We start from the raw sequence: 18,252 nt of genomic DNA, 5'->3' as shown, positions 1-18,252 counted from the left end.
GTCATTCGGCTAAGGTCTATGACTCAGAGAGTAAACAGCGTATTCGTTGAGTTTGGAGAAAGATCACATGGTCTTCAAATTCTTCAGTGATTTTACCTCGATGCAGTACGTGAAATTTTACGTCATCTTGCATGTTAGGTGAAGTGAAGATTAAAATTTCGTGCGCTGTTTCAAAATGATACACAGTGTGTTGGCGCTTTGCTGCTTTGATGCGGTTCCTACCTTCGCCTCTAACCTACCTGGGTTCGGAATTGCTTTTTTGGGGAGCATTCCTCTCTTGTGGGCTGATTTCCTTTCCTACCCCTTTTCTCTGGTTATGCTGCTGAAGACTTAGGTCTATCCTGAACCTTTCTAAGGATGTCTTTCAGTTCGCCTTTCTTCAGATAGCATAGATACCATTTAGCATCTCCTTTGGTCAGGACTCACATCCATAGAGGACAACATGATGAACAAAACTGCGCTATGGAGAATGTTTTTAAACACTCAAGCTTATCAAAAATCTTGACTGGCCGTTTGGTCCAGGCCAGAGGCAATTGATCAGACCCTGCCTCACCTCTGTCATGGGAGCAACCTGACCGAGAGTAGCGACAGGTGGTAGTCGCTCCATTTATATATAATCGCAAACACGACATGAGTGCGAATTATATTGAAGTGAATCCGTTTTTTGTTGAGGATGCTGGGAGTCCTGCTCTGGACGAAACCGTCAGTCGAGATTTTTGATAAACTTGGGTGTTTAACCCAAAAAGAGGAGTCCGTGTCCACAAGAGAGGAAGTAAGTTGCTTTCCAAGTGGTCTAGTCCGCCATCAAGTTGATGGGGACTCAGGACTCCCAGCATCCTCAACAAAAAAATAAAAACACAATTTTTGGTTTTAAACATAAATATATATTTCGGGAGTGACTTACCCCCTTCTTCAGTACAAAGCTTTGTCGCTCCCGTAATATACATTTACGTTTAAAACCAAAAATTGTATTTTTTTTTTGCTGAGAATGCTGGGAGTCCTGAGTCGGCATCCATCCAGGACTCCCATTGTAGTTTGGAGAAAGCTACCCCTTGTCTATTAACCTTTTATTGTCCCTGGTAGACATATGAATATAAATAAGTAGTTTTTAAAAAGGGTGTCCGAATGACGGGCCATCACATTCGCCATACTGGGCATCCATCAGTTATTTCGAAACTGTACAGATAGTAATCACCATTAGGTTTTCGTTTATATGTTAGTATGCAATTTGTGGTTGTTTGAATGAGATAGATGCTCATCTTGTCATCTTTTCCGCCGCACAAGTACCCGATATCGCGGCTAAAGTAAGGGTAAATTCTCTTTTACATATGCTTATATATATGATGCCAATAACGTACCTCACTAGGTCTTCAATTACGATTAGTGGCAGGTTGAGTGGGTCAACAGATTTGAAACCATTGAAAACTATTTGACATCTCGGCTGCAAAAGTTTTGGATCATTAGTAAAACATATTGACCACAATAGTGAAAAGGTAAGTTATCTGGAATATCGTCATTACAGGGTGAGGAGTTTATAGACGTGATATAGAGGGGAAGGAAGATGTAGCGTCTTTCAGCAGAAGGCTTGACGGTACTTTCAATCGCTAGATCTTTTGAAATGTTAAACGTTTGATACCATGGCTGACCATCCTCCTACGCAACCAGATCATGTTGAGGATGACCCAAATAAATTCTAGAACTGTAGAACCTCATCTCATCACATCAAGATCAAGTTGAAACTGTTCTATGCTAGGGTCCTTTCTGTGTTGCTATATGGGAGTGACATAATGAATTCCACTGTTACTCAAAAGCTCCAAGCATTCGTTTACACCTGTTTGCATTGTATCATCGGACAGCGCTGGTCTGATACTATCTCAAACGAAGAACTGGGTCTGGAGTGACACCAGTGAGTGATGTGGTCGGAAGGCGGAAGTGGCAATGGATAGGTAACACATTAAGGAGGGGTGACAATTGCTTAGCTGGATATGCCGGTTGACGCGCTGTACCCCAGAGTAAATAGCAGCCAACGGTGTATCAGATTGATTAAGGACGAAGAGCAGTGGTGGTGTTAGAAAACAGTATTGTTAGAAGACCTAGAACACTAAATACTAGCCTAGATATGAAGAGTTGCTTAGGTGGTAAGCTATTTGTACTAGCTGTGAAGAACACAGGGCAACCGGTTCAACAAATCCAAGATGATCCGTGATGTTGCGTTCCGCTACTCTCGCCAGGACACTCTAGTGTAATTTAGTTGCTAGAAAAAGCTTGGTGTAGAGGAAGAGCCCTCCGTGAAAGTGGCAAATACTTTGGTCAGATGTATGATGGAGGAGGCTCCTATTGTATGTAGAATGTCCCTTTCACTTGGTTGTCCGATGACAGTATGTTGGTGAAGTATCTGAACTGCAGAAAAAGTGGCTTCGATAGTAAGGTGGTTTCATCCATGTTGAAGATAACTCGCTACCCAAGATTCTCCCCGGAATATCCATCTCGATAGATCGACGAAAACTACAATAGAACCGCGATGCTAATTAATTGCGAACATTCATTTGAAGTAAGAGAGTCGGGAACTACCTCAACTTCTTTAATTGAAAAGGAGAGTTGCCGCAACCGTCCGTGGCGTTCCCGAAGCGTCCGAGTCAGTAGTTCTGACCCCCTGGCTGGCATAATACCTGCGTCCTAGGTAGTAGTATGGGGAAAGTTTCTTGGTGAAGAGCGAACTGCTAATGACCGATACACGACATCGACGGGGTGATGTGATTGTAGCTCTGCTAAGGTGGTAGTTGTTGCGTGTATCAGGAGCGAGCCACTTTGGGACTCTGGTCGGGTAGTGTGCATTGAGTCGGTATTAGTAGACCGCGTTGCCCCGAGCGAGCGCTGATCCGTCGGTAAGTTCCGGGATCAGCTAATCATAGGTCAGGCCTCAGGGAACTAGGGTAGGGGTTTTGTCCCTGAGGGCATACCCGTTACTGACTATTTATTTATTTATTTAATTAAGCCAATATACAGAAAACAAATTCCTTGTTACATATTGTCGTTAGAGAGAGAGAGAGGAGCAAGTGAACCGAACGTTCAAAGCTAAAGAAGGAGAGAGACTGAGTCAAAAGCATCAACCTGTAGGGCGTTGTAGGACCGGTATAGTCTCCGGATTGCGGAGCGGAAGTAAATTTCGAGCTCCGCGAAGGATACTTCAAAAATGCGGTGAGAACACCTCTAGCGCTAAACGGATCGCAGATAGCCTGTCGCAGAGCGAACTGGGGAAAAAACAAAAGAAGGTAGGGACATCTGCAGGAGATTCACTCAGGTACTCTCCAGAGCTCCAAAGAAGAAGGCGAAGAGGGACAAGAGGCAACAACACATTCCGTCATCAGAAAAATCTCTGCTTTAAATTAAGGCGGACACGAAGGAACGGAAGGCAAGACCTATGCGGAAGTCTTCAGTGAAATCCGTTACAAGATCAAGCCTGAAGATAGCGGAGCAGAAGCGTCTTGCTTTCGAAAAACAAAGGGTAGTGGAGTAGGATTTCGACTTCGTCGAATTAGGCCCGAGGACAACAAATAAAGGTACGTTCTTTGAAGCAGTCAAGATGCTTCTGGGGTAGAACGCTTTGCTTATTACCCTGGAACCCCCCACCCCGGCCTTTTGGCATTTCGACTTACCGGGTACCGGTGCCATCTGGGTTCGGGACGGCGCCCATCTTAGGGTTCCTGATCAAGGCCTAAGGGACGGCTTTGTCTGAGTTCGGTGTTTAAGGGTAACGTTTTTTAGTGTAACACCGAATGAGACGATGCCGGACTTTCGTCGCAGGCTTGACGCTCTGCAGGACGCTATCTTGGGTACTGAGTGGCGGATACTGGTCGGGGGTGATTTTAATGCCAGGACATTTTAATGGGGCATGCCTCATCCAGACTCCAGAGGGAAACGAATTCTCGAAATGATGGCGAGAACAGGACTTGTGGTTTCAAGAACGATTGGGGGAATGCAATTAGCATAATGACAGAGTACAGATCAGACAAAAAAATATTCTGCAGCGCAATAAACAGGAGCAGAGCTCACTGCTGGCAGGATCTGGTCGAAGAGGTGAATGGGACCCGTGGGGGGCTCATTTACAAACTGCCGTCTTCATACCGCTCATTTTGTATGCTTGACACTGCTGGGAAAGTGCTTGAAAAACTCATCAGAAGTAGACTCGTTGAAGCGATACGCATTGCCGGAAACTTATCCCCACGCCAGTTCGGTTTTAGAGCAAGGGCATCTACAGTTGATGCTGTCATGCAAGTTGTTGATGCCGTTCATCGAGTGGAGGTACATACCCGCCTAGCTCGACGGGTGGTGCTCCTCATAACGCTTGATGTCAGAAACGCCTCTAATTCCGTAAGATGGAAAGACATTCTAGGCGCACCAGATAATACTTTCCGCTTTTACGGATATTGAGGGACTATCTGAGGAACCGCTCGCTGCTCTTTGTTGCGCTAGAGGGTCAGAGGAGGATGCATCCTAGGGCCAGACCTCTGGAACGTTTCCTATGATAGTCTATTTAAACTTGACATGCCAGATGAGCTGCGCTTGGTCGGTTATACAGATGATGTCACGGCGTTTGTTGTTAGACGCACTGTCGAACAGGTGTAAAGCAGACTTGACATATTGACGCGACTGGTAAGCGGATGGATTACTGCTCATAGTTTCAACGTTGCAAAAAAATCTAAGTAGTCATCCTGACTAAAAAGAGAATTCCGACCCAGCGTCCCATGTCGTTTGGTGAGTCGATAATCGAGTGAAAAACAACGGTAAAGTATCTTGGATTGACTTTTGACTCAAAGATGAGCTTTTTTCACCAGATCAAAGCAATAGCGAACAAGACTGCAGTTGGAGTTAAGGGAGGGGAGGTATATCGTAAGCGCCTCGCGCAAGTACCGAGTCTGGGGGCTTTGCGTCTGGGTACCGCACTGTCTTTCAACCGGTCGTGATGGCTACTGCGGGAGTGATCCCCGTTGCCTTTCTTGCTAAGGAGCGTAGAGTCAAATACAAGTGCAAGGAAGAAGAATGTGAAGATGAGAAGAACGGCAACGCACCCTAGACGAGTGGCAACTCTTTTGGCAAAATGAAACTAGAGGCAGATCAACTGCGCGGTTCATTTAGGTGCGTGGCTGAATCGGAAGCATGGGGAGACCGACTATTTCATTGCCAAGTTGTTAAGTAAGCATTGATGTTTTCAGTCTTACCTGCACATCATTGGAAAGGAACGACCTCCGGGTTGTATGTTTTGCAATGGAGTTGTGAACGATACTCATCACACCTTCTTGTGGAAGATTTCCGACCGAATGGGCATATTGGAGGTCCCGCCAACTGAAGACTACGGATAAATGCTGCCACCGCCAAGTATAGAAGAAACAGTCCGTGAAATTCATCGGCTTAAAAACCGTAGTTACAGCTGAATTGGTTAAATTAGGAGCCGACCAAGCAGTTCATTCACCGATGCTCAAAGCATGGGACAGCGAATCAATGCCTGATGACTGGCAACGAGGCATTATCGGTCCCATACATAAAAAGTGGGGATATCACGCAGTGCAGCTATTATAGAGGTATCACATTGCTGAGTACCATCTATAAGATATTCTCCGCTATCTTGCTAGCCCGGATAGCCCCATACGCCCAGAACATCATTGGCCCATGCTAAAGAGGCTTCACTCCAGGCAAATCAGCAGCAGATTAGATTTTCTCTCTGCGGCAAACGATGGAAAAACTGTTGGAATATGGCCATCAGTTGCACCATCTTTTCATCAACTTTCAGAGCGCCTATGACAGGATAATCAGGGTCAAACTGTATACGGCCATGAGAGAATTCGGTATCCCAGCGAAATTGATTGTTCACTCTCGAGACCATTCAATATCGACAACTCTTTGACCCAGCTCCGGAAAAAGTGATTCGCGATGCAGATATCAATGCAAGAGGCACTATCCTCTTCATGCCCACACAACTAGTGCCTCACGGTGACGAAATTGACATTATATGAAGAACAACCCGAGATACACAGCAGGTGGCGCGAGATTTTGGGCTGCACATTAATGGAGGCAAACGAACTACATGGTGGGAACGTCTGCGTCAAAGACCAGAAGAACCAACAACATCGAATCGCACTGGTCGAGGGAAAACAATAAAGCAAAGAAATTAAAACTTCGAGACTGTTAGAAATTTCTCCTATCTAGGGTCGAAAATCATAACCGATAACAGCTATGACGATGAAATCCACGCACGGTTGTTGGTAGCCAACAGAGCCTATTTCAGCTTATAAAAACTGTTCCGCTTGAAACGTCTCACCATAGGATCAAAGCTCTCACTCTGTGAGACAATGATCTTGCCAGTTTTTATGTATTCCTCGGAGATTTCGGTTCTTAGCAAGAAAAAATGCGAACTTTTGGCCGCGTTCGAGACATGAATCCTCCGAAGGAAGCCTATAAGGGCAATATTTATGGTAGAAAAAGAAGACGAGGCAGACCCCTGCCTGAGATGAAGCAATAGCGTAGGTCAGGACGCCAGACAGCTTTTGGGGATATTGAATTAGGGGACGCAAAACTGGGGTGTCCGAAGTTCCTTACTAAGTCAGGTCTAGACCGGATACCGGTTGTTGCGCCCTTGATGATGGTGAACCGGTGTAGATCTGTTGTGGAATGAAAGTTTGAATTAAATTTACTTTTTTCTGAGTTGGCTTAGTTTTATTAGTTGCAGAATTGACTAACACTAAACACAGCACTAGAACAACTAACTTCATCTTTATGTGATTAAGACCTAGTTTCCAAAGGAACAATCAACTATGGCCGAACTAAACAGTGACATGTAGGAAGGTAATTTGGTCCTATTTATATTCTAGGTTATCAGAGGGAACTAATGGATTATCTAGTGCTATTTATGATAGGGGAATGATGCGTTCATATTTTGTATGTACCATAATTGCGAAAATATTGCACATTTCATTTGGTGATATCTTTTGAACTAGTTGAGGTTGCTGTGAAGCTTTTGAATCCTTTTTATTAAGGATAAGTCCACTGAGGATACGTTGACATTTCTGGTTGTGCTAAATCTAAATGAAACGAGATTTAGGTGATTTCTTATTCTAATATTGCATGAGCTCGTTGCCTACAGAAAACAAATTCGAGGTAGAAAAGTCGGGATCCTTGCACGAAGGGCACAATATTCAGCTGTTTCATACGTCTCCTTTGTCGACCATAGAGCATTCAGTGTTTTGCTTTGTATTGCTACTTCTTTAATATTTTTAACAAGACTGTGCCTCATCACACTTAGGTTGCACAAATGATGAGTTAACATGGAAAGAGATTAGCACAACAGATTACCCTACCCGTGACGTATCTGGATTCGTATTGAGAGATTGAGGTCCAACCAATTTATCTCTCCGAGAGTTATACAGAGTTCAAAGCAATTGGAGCAAAGAAATTGGATGTTTTCGTTGCAGCTGTCTGAGCTGCAGATAATATGGAACTGCAGTAAGCTTTTATCCTTGCAGTGGAATATATCATAATTGACGTATAGATTCATATCGATTAAATAAACCGCTCGCCGCACTTAACAACAAGTCTCACCTTTGAACTAGGTTAATGCAAATTTCACCGTCTGATAAGAAGCATTACTCGGTTCTTAGGTGTTGTTACTTTTACGATTTCTCACTAATCGCCTAGTGCGATTACTAAAAATAGTGCAAATCTGCCGTCTATAAAATTAAGTATAAGTTACGATTCACTTCACGACTATTTCACGGCTAGGAAATGGTTTTTCTGCCAGTTTAGCTGTCGGTACGTTGTAAATTTTTTTTTTTTAATGATGTTAAGCTGATTTGCCTGAAATTCTTTGGATTTGAATAGTCATGCCCCCAGACTTCTGTATGAAGACTACCTTAACCTTCTGTCAAGAGGTACGCATGCAGTCCAGAGCAAGCCATACTCGGAAAATATTTTTTAGAAGTTGGTCTAAGCGCTCTATAGCCTCCTTTAGCATCGCTGGGTAGATAGCTTCAGTGTTCAAAGGATATTATCGCAGTTTCCACCTTTTCAAAGGCGACAACCGCTCTGGTAGTGACCCAATTCCCCCCAACACTTTTGTGTTGAGAGGTTTCCCGGGTGGTGTACTTCTTAGAGAGTCTAAGAGGATTCTGCCCAGCCTGGAAGCCCCCCTTTTCACCTTTCAGTTCCTCACAGTATCCTCTAAAGGAGTCTCTTTTCGAACGTTTTACGAACCTTTTATGAACACGCTGTGAGTTCAAGAAGTTTAACCAGTCTTCATCCTTATCGTTTTTGCAAGCACGGTTTAGAAGTCATGTGGTTGATTTCTTAAATCTTTGCAGTTCTCATTTCCACCATGGAACCGTCTTACGGTATTAGCCTCCGGAAATAGGACAAGCCTTTTTAAAGGGCTTTAAAAGTGTGCTATTCAGAGTTTCAAATTGATCCTCTATCCCCAAAGGAGACCATAATCGCCTAGGGAGCTGCACTTTGTTGCCGAGGTGCTCATTGAACTTACAACGAAACTTTGTCCCACATGCTAACGTAGGGGCGTACCCTAAGTTCGCGTCATCAGACCAGCTAAAGTGAAAAAATCGAACAGCTTCTCTCTCAGAGGCAACTATAACGTTTCCCCTCTTGCCATTAACCTGGTACTGTAAGTTGGCCGCAATTAGCTCCTGGTTATAGAAAGAGAATCTCCCATTGAAGAAAATTCTAGCCCCTTTTACTGATCTAATACCACAGATATTGTTAAAACGAACTCATCGCTTTTTTACTATAAATATACCATATTAGGACAGTCTTGCAATTTTCCACCCTTGTTGCCAGTAGACGCTTTGGCACACGCACATATATATATATATATATTGTTGCCATTCACCACTTGGTGGTGGGGTATACCACGCATTCGATACTCTGCCCATTAATGCAGATAGGTAGAGTGCGATGACCCGTCAGACTAAGAACCTTGGTTTTCTTGGTGTTTACCTTCAGTCCCACTGCATTTGGCTCTCTTTCCAAATCTAGGGCCATTTGGCCAAGGTTCATGACCCGATGAGAGAGCAAACGGCGTAGTCAAGGTGTTTGAGGAAAGGTGTCATTGAATATCTCCACTTCGAAGGTTCGAAGTCTGTGACTCCTTATCACTTGGAGAGTTGGAATCTGATCTCGCTTGAAGGAACAGCGTGTGCTTTATCTACATCTGAGGGGGCCCAGTCCACTACTCTGATTTCCTTTAAAAATTGTTTAATGAAGGGAAGTTGCACTGCGTCCTGGAGACACAAGAGTCCTTGTGTCCTTTTCATGGTTACAGTCTACTTATTAACTATAGTATGCCGATCATATACCGGATCGACATAATGGACAGAAATTTTAAGATGTTTCCTATTTCTACGAGTTTCAGCCTGGCGTTTGGTATTAAGTATTCTTACAAGTTTGCTGACTTACTTTGTAAAAGTGCTGATATTGTTCCAGAATATGTATGGAAGTTTGTTCACTCTGCTCTCTAGCTTCCTCGGGTAGTAATTTAGCCTGCAATGACTAGTGAGTATTCCTACAATGATTTTAAGTCGTTTCTTGATGAGGTTTAAATACTCCTACGGGTAGTTGGGCTCGTATTCATTCTAGAGCATCTTGAATTGTTATATTCTTGATATGTTCAGCCTATATAGTTTCCTCAACCGTTCCTTTCCATTTCTTGGCATCACACTCATCGAACCCCTGTCCGATTCCACAAAAGGATTCTGGCCCGTATAGCGCCATTCCTGCTCCCTTGGTAACCTTAGACTATATTGTGCCACTATGACTATATTGTGAAGATGAAGAGGAATCTATCCCAGAGGAACCTCCCGGGGATATTGTTGGAAATGGGAACACATAAGCCAATCTTTGAAGTTTGTGTAACTCGTTGGCTGTTATGCTGAGTTCGATTCTATCTGCTCAGATTACCACTCCATAGATAAAATTACTAGTCTTACAGTGTATATCCTTATTTCTTTCCTGCTATCGACTTGAAAATCCTAAAGCCTTAGCATTTTTCTTAAATTCAGTCCAGCTATTTGTTTTCCAGAGTAGTTTTTGGTCTAATGTATTATAGTTCTCGAGTTTTATACCTCTCCTCTTCGCCAAATGGTACTAGGGTGACCTTCGCTGGATTGAGGCGCAGACCCGCTCTTTTGCACCAGGTGTTAGTAATTCCGCATCAGGTTTGGTGTCCTCGTATTTGGCCATTATTATTTGGGTCAGGCAATATCGTTAGCGTAGCTTTGGACCTTAATTCCAGTATTTGTTAGCTCTTATATGTGTTGATCAACTACGCACTGTATTAGGGGTGAGGGTATCCCACCCTGAGGATAAACTTGGGTTGTATTCATAATAATAGAATTAATTTTAGCTAGTTTAGTTTAGTCGAAAGAGTGGTAGCTAAAAGCAGTGAGTCCTTTTATTATGCGCATTGTACTATTCCTGCAAATCGGCTGCGGTGTTTAGAATTAGAATATCGTCCAGAGACAGTGAGTGCGCAGATTCTTCTCTTCGTTGAAGAAAAGAAAAATAAATCTTCGCCGGTTTCATATGAAGTACAGAACCTTCTCCTCTTCTTTCTCACATTGGTTAGATATAATCGAGACCACCGTGGCTTGATACGCTGGATGGTGATTTAAAACCCTCGAGATTGCATCCAGATCAGGCATTTGATAGAGCGAAATGGCGAAACTGATCACGACGAGCCGACCCCGTTTGTGCACGGGACAAAGGCTGAAGAAAAAGAAGATTGATTTTATGTGAATTCTTTCATTTTTACAAAATATTTTACAAAAGTTAGCGATCACTATAGCGGTGACCCTGAAGAGCATCGCATTCTGTGGAATCCAAACATCGTGCTCAATCACTCTGGTCAAACCCCGAGTGGCTGCACCCCAGCGTTGGACTGTCACACCGCCTGCAAATTCTATGTGATCAAGGAGAAGGTCGATCGTCGTGCCGGCAATCCCACCGAGAAGAAGCGTCGATTTCTGTGGCAGCAGTTTTCTACGCCACAAATTTTATTTGAGCATTGGGATTTCCCCGCTCATACATTTCATATATATTTTTACTGTAACAAGATTAGCCGACACCGTTGCTGCTCTCCATCCGGGACGAAGCTCGCAAACAGATTGAGATCCGCTCCTCGCAATAGGCGTTCGGGTAGTAGGTCGTCAGGAGGACAGGTACCGGGCTATGCTAGTACCGCCGAACGTTCGCGGAAAAGCCATCAATTGTACCACCCCTTGCGCCTTTGCAACAAAAACTAAACCTGTCGGAACCCTGGCGACAGTTACCCGAAGCACAACACTACGTTGCCTTTCGGTTTACAAAGCCTTGAGCAGACGCAACTAATTGGTTAATACAGGCGGTGAGGTTTCGGTTCTCCCTGTACCCAAGTGCCATCGATGAACGGTACAGGCTTTAAAATTGGCGGCAGAAAATTCATCGTCGATTCGCACTTATGGCTACAGGAAAGTGGACTTGAGTTTGGGACTTTGACACACGTATTCGTGGCTTTTCATTATAGCAAATGTTAACACTCCCATTTGGGGCGCAGACTCTCAGTGCCACTATGGTTGTTAGTGGATCTGCAACACAGGTCCCTTATTGATCCCACTACGTCATTAGGGACGATCTGACCATTCGACACTTTATCCATTATTTTCGAAGACGTCGACCCCCGCTTTCGTGCACTTCTTGAAAAATATCGCAACATAGCTACCGAGCGTAGCCTCTCTGAGCCAGTAAAGCATGATATTCAGTACCACATCAACACCACCTGCTTACTTATCTTCTCTAAGGTGCATTCTTTATCACCACAGAAGGTCGTTGATGTGCGGAAAGCGTTTGAAGAGCTCTTCAACAAGGGTATATGCAGACCGGCAGACAGCTGTTGATCTTCGCCATTCCACATGGTCTTTAAAACAAACGGCGAATGGAGACCTTGTGGCGACTACACATGCCTAACCGCTCAGACTATTCCGGACCGATATCCCATACCGCCCATCCATGACTTTACGCATTCTCTCGCTGGTAGCGGTATTTTTTCTACCTTGGATCTAGCCGAGTTTAACAGAATGACTTTTGGACTGTGCAATGAGGCGCAAACGTTTCAGAGATTCATCCCTTCTGTTCTACGAAGCATAAACTTTTGTTTCGTTTACATGGATGATATTTTGGTTGCCTCCTCTTCAGAATCTGGGCATATAGCGCACCACGAGTGCTTTTTCAACGTCTCCTTGAGACCAGTCTTATTCTCAATGTTGAAAAGTGTAAATTCCTCCAACCGCAGGTGAGATTCCTCGGCCACACCCCGACATCTAACACGTGTCTGGAAAAGACAACGTGGTTGCTGGCGCTTTATCACGCATTGAGGAGGTCAAGATTCCCGCCACAATTGAATTCCCGGCAACCGCGGAGGCGCAGATGGACGACATAGTTCTTCAGGGTCTGAGGAGTAACTTCAAGTACATTTTCAGGGTGCACCCCATTTTCGGCTCGATCTCAAAATTATATTGTGACCTCAAAAAAGGGATCAAGGCTATACATTCCTGTCGCTTTCTGCAAGCGTGTATTTAACGCCGTTCATCATCCCGCACACCCAGGCATCCGGACAACGAACCGGTTAGTCATTGCCAAATATTTCTGACCGTCTATGAACAAGGATATCAATTCTTGGACCAGATAGTGCATTGCATGTCAGAAGTGTAAAACCTCAAAACATGTAAGTAAGTAAGTGTATTCCCCAGGTCCACCTAGCGCTTCCACACCATGTAGCTCGCACCATTGGCCCATTGCAAGACTCGCTTGGTTTCAGGTATTGCCTCACAATCATCGATAGGTTCACGCGTTGGCCTGAGGCGATTCCCTTAAAAGACATTACAGTACGATCATATGCCGAGGCCCTCTGTCGAGAGTTGATTCCACGCTTTGGTGTGCTGGCGATCGTCACCACTGACCAGGGAATGCAGTCTGAATTCTCCCTTTTCTCGAAGTTAGGCAAACTCAAACGACACCGGACAACTGCCTACCACCCTCAGTTTAACAGGATGCTCGAATGATGCACAGGACGCTAAAGGCCGCAATAATGGCGAAAGACGATCCATCCTGGTCGCAAGTCCTGCTTGTCATCCTAGTTGGCCTACGGACGAGGAATTTGTTGTAAGCCCCGCAGAAATTGTATACGGGGAGAATCTTCTACTCCCCAGCGGCTCGACGTGCGGTCGAGTATAAATTCAATCGGCCCCGTCCTGTTGCGTCTGCTCAGGGACGGATCAAACTACTGCCTCCCGCCAACTATGCGAGAAACGTCGCTTGCTTGCCGAGGGACCTTGCGTTGTGGGCGCACTTTTTGCTACTTTCTACGAAGGACCTCACAAAGTCTTTAAGCGAGGTCCCCTCCGTTTTATCCTTGACTTCGGAGGCACGCTCAAGAAGGTTTCGATAACTCCCCTGAAACCTTTCTTCCGCGAGACAACTTCTTCCGGGCGAAACCGCGAGCGGCGCGTCCGGTTCGACTTGCCGAGTGGAGGGAGTTAGGGATCGGACTCTCGCTGAAACTTTCAGATTTCAGATGGCGATAGGGTGCTGTGGAGACCGCCGCTGTAATAAAATCGCGCGCTCTCAAAGTGCTCTTGAAATGCCTAGTCCGGCAAAGAAAATTCGTTGGATCTACCGATGATGCTGCACCGCTTGATCTGACCGCGAGGCAGGGACGTTATCACCGCAGAAGAAGTCGAAACGGCTGGTTCGACGATGAATGTAAGCTGACAACGGAACGAAAGAATTTTGTATGGCTGGTAATGCTGTACTTTCAAAGAATGCCGGTAGGCGACCTATCACGAACTTCGTCGAGGTGAGAAACGACTTTACAGATGAAAAAAAAAGCCTGCGGGAACCAACAGGTGTGTGAACTTGAAAAGTACCACTAGGCGCGGAAGTTTTACTAACAAATCAGCAGGATGAAGCTTTATACCCCTCGATGCTCATCCTGCCGAGACAAAGAGGGAAATCTGACTTTCGACAGAATGGGCTTATTGAAACCATGGATTGAGTGGTTGATGAACTGCTCAAGAACCAAAATATTAGGAAGTACCGAAAACTGAAGACGACGCAAGTGACATTAATAATTAGCATTTGCAACGTAAATAGTGTCTTCCGCATTTCTCAAAACGAATTCAATCAAATTAATTACATTCAAAAATGGCAGCCAAAAACGAAAAGCGCCGCAAATGACGCAACATACTTATCTGTCACGCATCGCAGAAGTTCAATTTTTCTAACTTTTTTTGTGTAACGCATTGCGCATCGGACTTCCAGTCACTCCGCTGTTATGTTTGGGCTCTATTGCATAAATATAGGGATATCAGGCGGTGCAGCAATTATAGATCGAGCTAGCGGCGCGAGATCTTGGGCTGCACATTAATGAAGGCAAGATGAAGTACATGGTGGCAACGTCAGTACCAAAAACCATAGAACTAATAACATCAAATTGCATTGTTCAAACAAGAACAATAAAGACAGGAGACTACAATGTTGAGACCGTCGATACTTCCTCCTCCTCCTACGGTTGAAAATCGCAACCGATAACAGCTACGACGGTATAATCCGCGCATGGTTAGAAGCTGGCCACTGAGCATATTTCCGCTTACAAAAACTATTTCGCTCGAAACGTTTAATCATAGGGTCAAAGATTCTACTGTCCAGACAATGATCTTGCCAGCCGAACTGCAGACATAGACGCATAGCTGCGGTCAGGGAAGAATCCTCCTTTGCAAACACAAAATTGAAATAAAAGTCGAGTTGCGGATAGGAAAAGTGCCTGTCTTAGTTCCTACACTGGACAGGTAGGTCATTAGGCTTCAAGCCAATTCTGACCTTGTTTAGGATAGAGTCCTGCTGGCTTCATACTATTTTGGGAAAGGTATTGCAGCTCCAGTTGGCCCTGAGCCGAGGGTAGTTTCTGCGCGTTCTGTGCTTATCAGCCGGGGGTTTTAGGACATTTCACAGTTAGATTTTGGGAACCAAGTCAAGGGTAACCGCATTCAACATCCCGCGGCTAAATGAATAAAGATTGGTACTTTCTTTCAATATAAAGTATGTGGGTGTGATCCTGGAGACTAAATATACAACTGGGGGCTAAGAACCCTCAGGTATTTTCTTTGCGATTGCCCGACTCTAGCTAGGGCCAGCCTGCGAGCGCTAGGTAAGCAATTGTTAAGAGAGAGAGATAGAGAGAGAGATTTCAATTTGTATACGGGGGGAGCCGCTATCATTCGTGAAAGTTACGGTCTGGTTCAGCGGGTCTGATCCGGCTGGATTATGCTCCGCTGTTCAGACGACTACAGTTTATTCCAGGACAGAAGTAACGCATCAGACACTGCATCACCTCTGCCCTGGTAGCAGCGTGACCGAAGTGGTTCAAGGGCGTTGGTTGTTCGCTTATTATATCCAACTTGAAAAGCGCACGCAAATTCTGGCTTAAGCCAGCCACAGCTGCAGTAACTTTTGTTCAGGATGGAGGGCACCCTGAGTTCGTCATCCATGTTTGAATGTTTTTAAACCTTATTTGTTAGCCGGAGAAGATGAGTCCATGGACCAGAAAAGTGGAAGACAGTATCTCTCCAATTGATCCGGTTCGCCATAAAGTGGTTGGCGAGCTTAGGGCACCTTTCATTCTCAACGGCGCAAAACAGAGCTAATTGGCAACCTCGGAACGGCCACAGAACCTACTCTATCTACCTGTCGCTTTCGTGAAAGAACCCGGTTATTTAGAGGGACAATTTTCTGGTTCCCTTACGAAGTGGGACGTGGAAAACCTTGTAGGGCTTTTAACAGGACATTGCTCTTTATACACGAAGAAAGTGGAGGGGACGTCTCGACTATATGTAGGCAGTGCGAGGAAGAAGATTCTGTACTCCATATTCAGCTGCCCGGCCACCTCAGACTACAAACGAAGAGTTTCTCTTCTTCGACAATGAATCTGCGTATTTGATAATGCCTGCGAACGTTCCAAGCAGGAAATCATCGAATAGGTAATGAACTAACTGAAGCCCGTGAAGTTAATGAAACAGGAACAATTAAAGATTGCACCACCCTTATTAAGCGGTACCAGAACGGTGGTTTCGAGTTTCGCCTAGAAGTATTGAGGATACCGAAAATCTGTTTTATTGTTCACTATTCAGTTGTAAGGGACTTTCTACCTAACAACGCATGTTTTAATATAAACTTTAATTATCCCCACGACTCACATCCACGACTATTATCGACCTTTTCTAGGTAATACTCTCCACTTTCTTTTAGTATATACTTGACTATGCAATGAGAGGTCGTCTCAATGTGATAGACGCTTCCATCGGCATTTTTGCCTCCGCATTGAAATTCGACTCCAAAGCTAAAATGAAATAAAAAAAGTTTAATTTTGGACGAACGTAAATAACACGCCAGATATGTACCTAACTAAGTCTGCTTTTATACTTGGTGGGATGTCCTCTTCTTTAATAGGTTCTTCGCCGTCTTCGTAAGACATTCTGCATTGCCACTGTAAGTATTGAAGATTTCCGATGAAATATGACAAAATATATTTTGACAAAGGATGTGAGAACGTCCACTATGAAGAATTCTGTGTTAAAAGGGGGTGGTAATGAGGGGGAGGTAATAGAGAGGTAATAGAGAGATGGGACTATTTTATTTTACTTGAACATGCCGTTTCCTGATCTGAGGTGAGATGAAGGTTCAAAGGGTATTAGTTGCAAAGTTAAAAGTTTTTCTGGTAGTTTAGAAGGAAACCTTAGATTCTGTTCAAATTAGCTGTATGACTCGCGAATATCCTCCACGGAATATCTAAGGAACCGGTAAAACCAGGAGAGGGAGAATGAAGTCCTGTTCCTGTATCATGCGCAGAGAAAGTCTCTTCGTCTGTTTAATAGAAAGCCATCGCAAGGTCAAATTTTTCTGGTCGAACTAAAGATCGTAAAAGCCAACAAGGAGTCCGCACGAAACAATAAGTATACAGGCGCTCTAAAAGGAGATTGAACAATCAACCCACGGTAACTAGATCGGTTGAAATAACCGTGGGAACCGATCACATTCATACTGACAAAGAATGAAATCAAAAGACCTTCCACGGAGCAGCACATTATCTGGGTAGTTGCATTTTCAAATCGCATTTGCAAAAAATAACCGGTGAGATCTAAAATGAACGCTCAAATTTAAATTACTGGATGCAGGATAGGTCTAATAAATACCTGGTATTCAGCAAGTGCATGCGTGAAGAATGCACACATCATTAAGATAACCAGTTTCATTTTCCAGTGTTCAAAACTTTTAGAGAGAATAAATTACCATAAATCCCAGAACAATGGCATCTAGGATACGAAACTCGGTTCATTATATAGCAAAGCCCAGGTTATCACGGGGAACTAATCGATTACTTGATTCCACTCGTATTTGAAACACCTAAACACATGAAACGCAATTCGAATTATAACGACAATATTACTAATTTGATTAACCGTAAAGTAGAGGAACGCTTTGAGAAACTTTAAACGCTCGTATCTCCGTTAGTATTAAGAATTTCGAGAAAACGAGCTTAATTCGTGATCACTCATCTAGAGGAGAATTAAACCTTTCCAATGGTATATGGGTGGGGGGGTCTGGGTATGTAGGTAGGTATCCGTGGCCGCTCCGAGGAGCTCAATTAGCGCTTTCGTGCGCCGTTTTGATGCCACAAACTCCTAAGACCGTGACTGTTGTTATGGGAGCAGGGAAGCAGAGTCCAGCCGGCTCGGATCTTCAGAGCCAGCCCGTAGCATTTACGAAGAAAAGCAGCTCTCTGACCCTGCAGCTAGAAATCTCTCTGAGGTCCCCAAAGAATGGTTTACCCAGTGTCCGCAGCCTGACTCTAGCCAGAGCTGGGCAATCACAAAGAAAGTGCATGAGGGTTTCCCTTCTTTCTCCGCAGCTTCGACAATGCGAGTTGTAAGGTATGCCGAGCCTAGCGGCATGGTCCCCTTTGGGCCAGTGCCCCGTGCAGACCGCCGTAATCTTGAATTCATTTGCACGCGTCTGGCACAGGAGCTCTCGTGATCGGGGTATGTTATAAGCGTGCCAAATTCTCCTTGACTTGGCATAGCTTGTAAGCCTTCGCCATCTTAGGCCCGCGGCTGCTAGGTAGTGCGGTAGACTCCGCCCCCGACAGAAGTTAGCGGAACACCGATT

At 44.5% G+C, this 18,252-nt stretch overlaps 2 protein-coding genes across 2 annotated transcripts; both read right to left on the bottom strand.

Moving 5' to 3' along the window:
- Positions 1–911: 911 nt before the first annotated feature.
- On the bottom strand, positions 912–6,819 carry LOC119661696. Its single transcript, XM_038071142.1, has 3 exons — positions 6,690–6,819; positions 1,359–1,441; positions 912–1,299 (listed from the first exon to the last, which is right to left on the bottom strand). The coding sequence occupies exons 1-3, from the start codon at positions 6,765–6,767 to the stop codon at positions 1,137–1,139; spliced, it is 324 nt and encodes a 107-aa protein (XP_037927070.1). The 5' UTR covers positions 6,768–6,819; the 3' UTR covers positions 912–1,136.
- Positions 6,820–16,184: 9,365 nt separating this feature from the next.
- On the bottom strand, positions 16,185–17,404 carry LOC119646317. The gene is made up of 3 exons (XM_038046738.1): positions 17,280–17,404; positions 16,488–16,573; positions 16,185–16,426 (listed from the first exon to the last, which is right to left on the bottom strand). The coding sequence occupies exons 1-3, from the start codon at positions 17,337–17,339 to the stop codon at positions 16,267–16,269; spliced, it is 306 nt and encodes a 101-aa protein (XP_037902666.1). The 5' UTR covers positions 17,340–17,404; the 3' UTR covers positions 16,185–16,266.
- Between the last annotated feature and the right edge of the window lie 848 nt (positions 17,405–18,252).

The sequence above is a fragment of the Hermetia illucens genome, chromosome 1 (assembly GCF_905115235.1).
Source record: "Hermetia illucens chromosome 1, iHerIll2.2.curated.20191125, whole genome shotgun sequence".
Taxonomy (NCBI): domain Eukaryota; kingdom Metazoa; phylum Arthropoda; class Insecta; order Diptera; family Stratiomyidae; genus Hermetia; species Hermetia illucens.
This window is presented reverse-complemented; position numbering and strand designations above follow the sequence as displayed.

What these genes read in the sequence shown, in the direction of transcription:
- LOC119661696 (XM_038071142.1), bottom strand. Translation starts at nt 6,767, where the DNA reads ATGAAGTTAGTTGTTCTAGTGCTGTGTTTAGTGTTAGTCAATTCTGCA. An exon ending in CTAAGCCAACTCAGAAAAAA is followed by an intron (nt 1,442 to 6,689) that starts GTAAATTTAATT and finishes AAACTTTTGCAG; the next exon opens with CCGAGATGTCAAATAGTTTT. An exon ending in GTAATTGAAGACCTAGTGAG is followed by an intron (nt 1,300 to 1,358) that starts GTACGTTATTGG and finishes CCCTTACTTTAG; the next exon opens with CCGCGATATCGGGTACTTGT.
- LOC119646317 (XM_038046738.1), bottom strand. Translation starts at nt 17,339, where the DNA reads ATGAAACTGGTTATCTTAATGATGTGTGCATTCTTCACGCATGCACTT. An exon ending in ATGCACTTGCTGAATACCAG is followed by an intron (nt 16,574 to 17,279) that starts GTATTTATTAGA and finishes CAATACTTACAG; the next exon opens with TGGCAATGCAGAATGTCTTA. An exon ending in ATAAAAGCAGACTTAGTTAG is followed by an intron (nt 16,427 to 16,487) that starts GTACATATCTGG and finishes ATTTCATTTTAG; the next exon opens with CTTTGGAGTCGAATTTCAAT.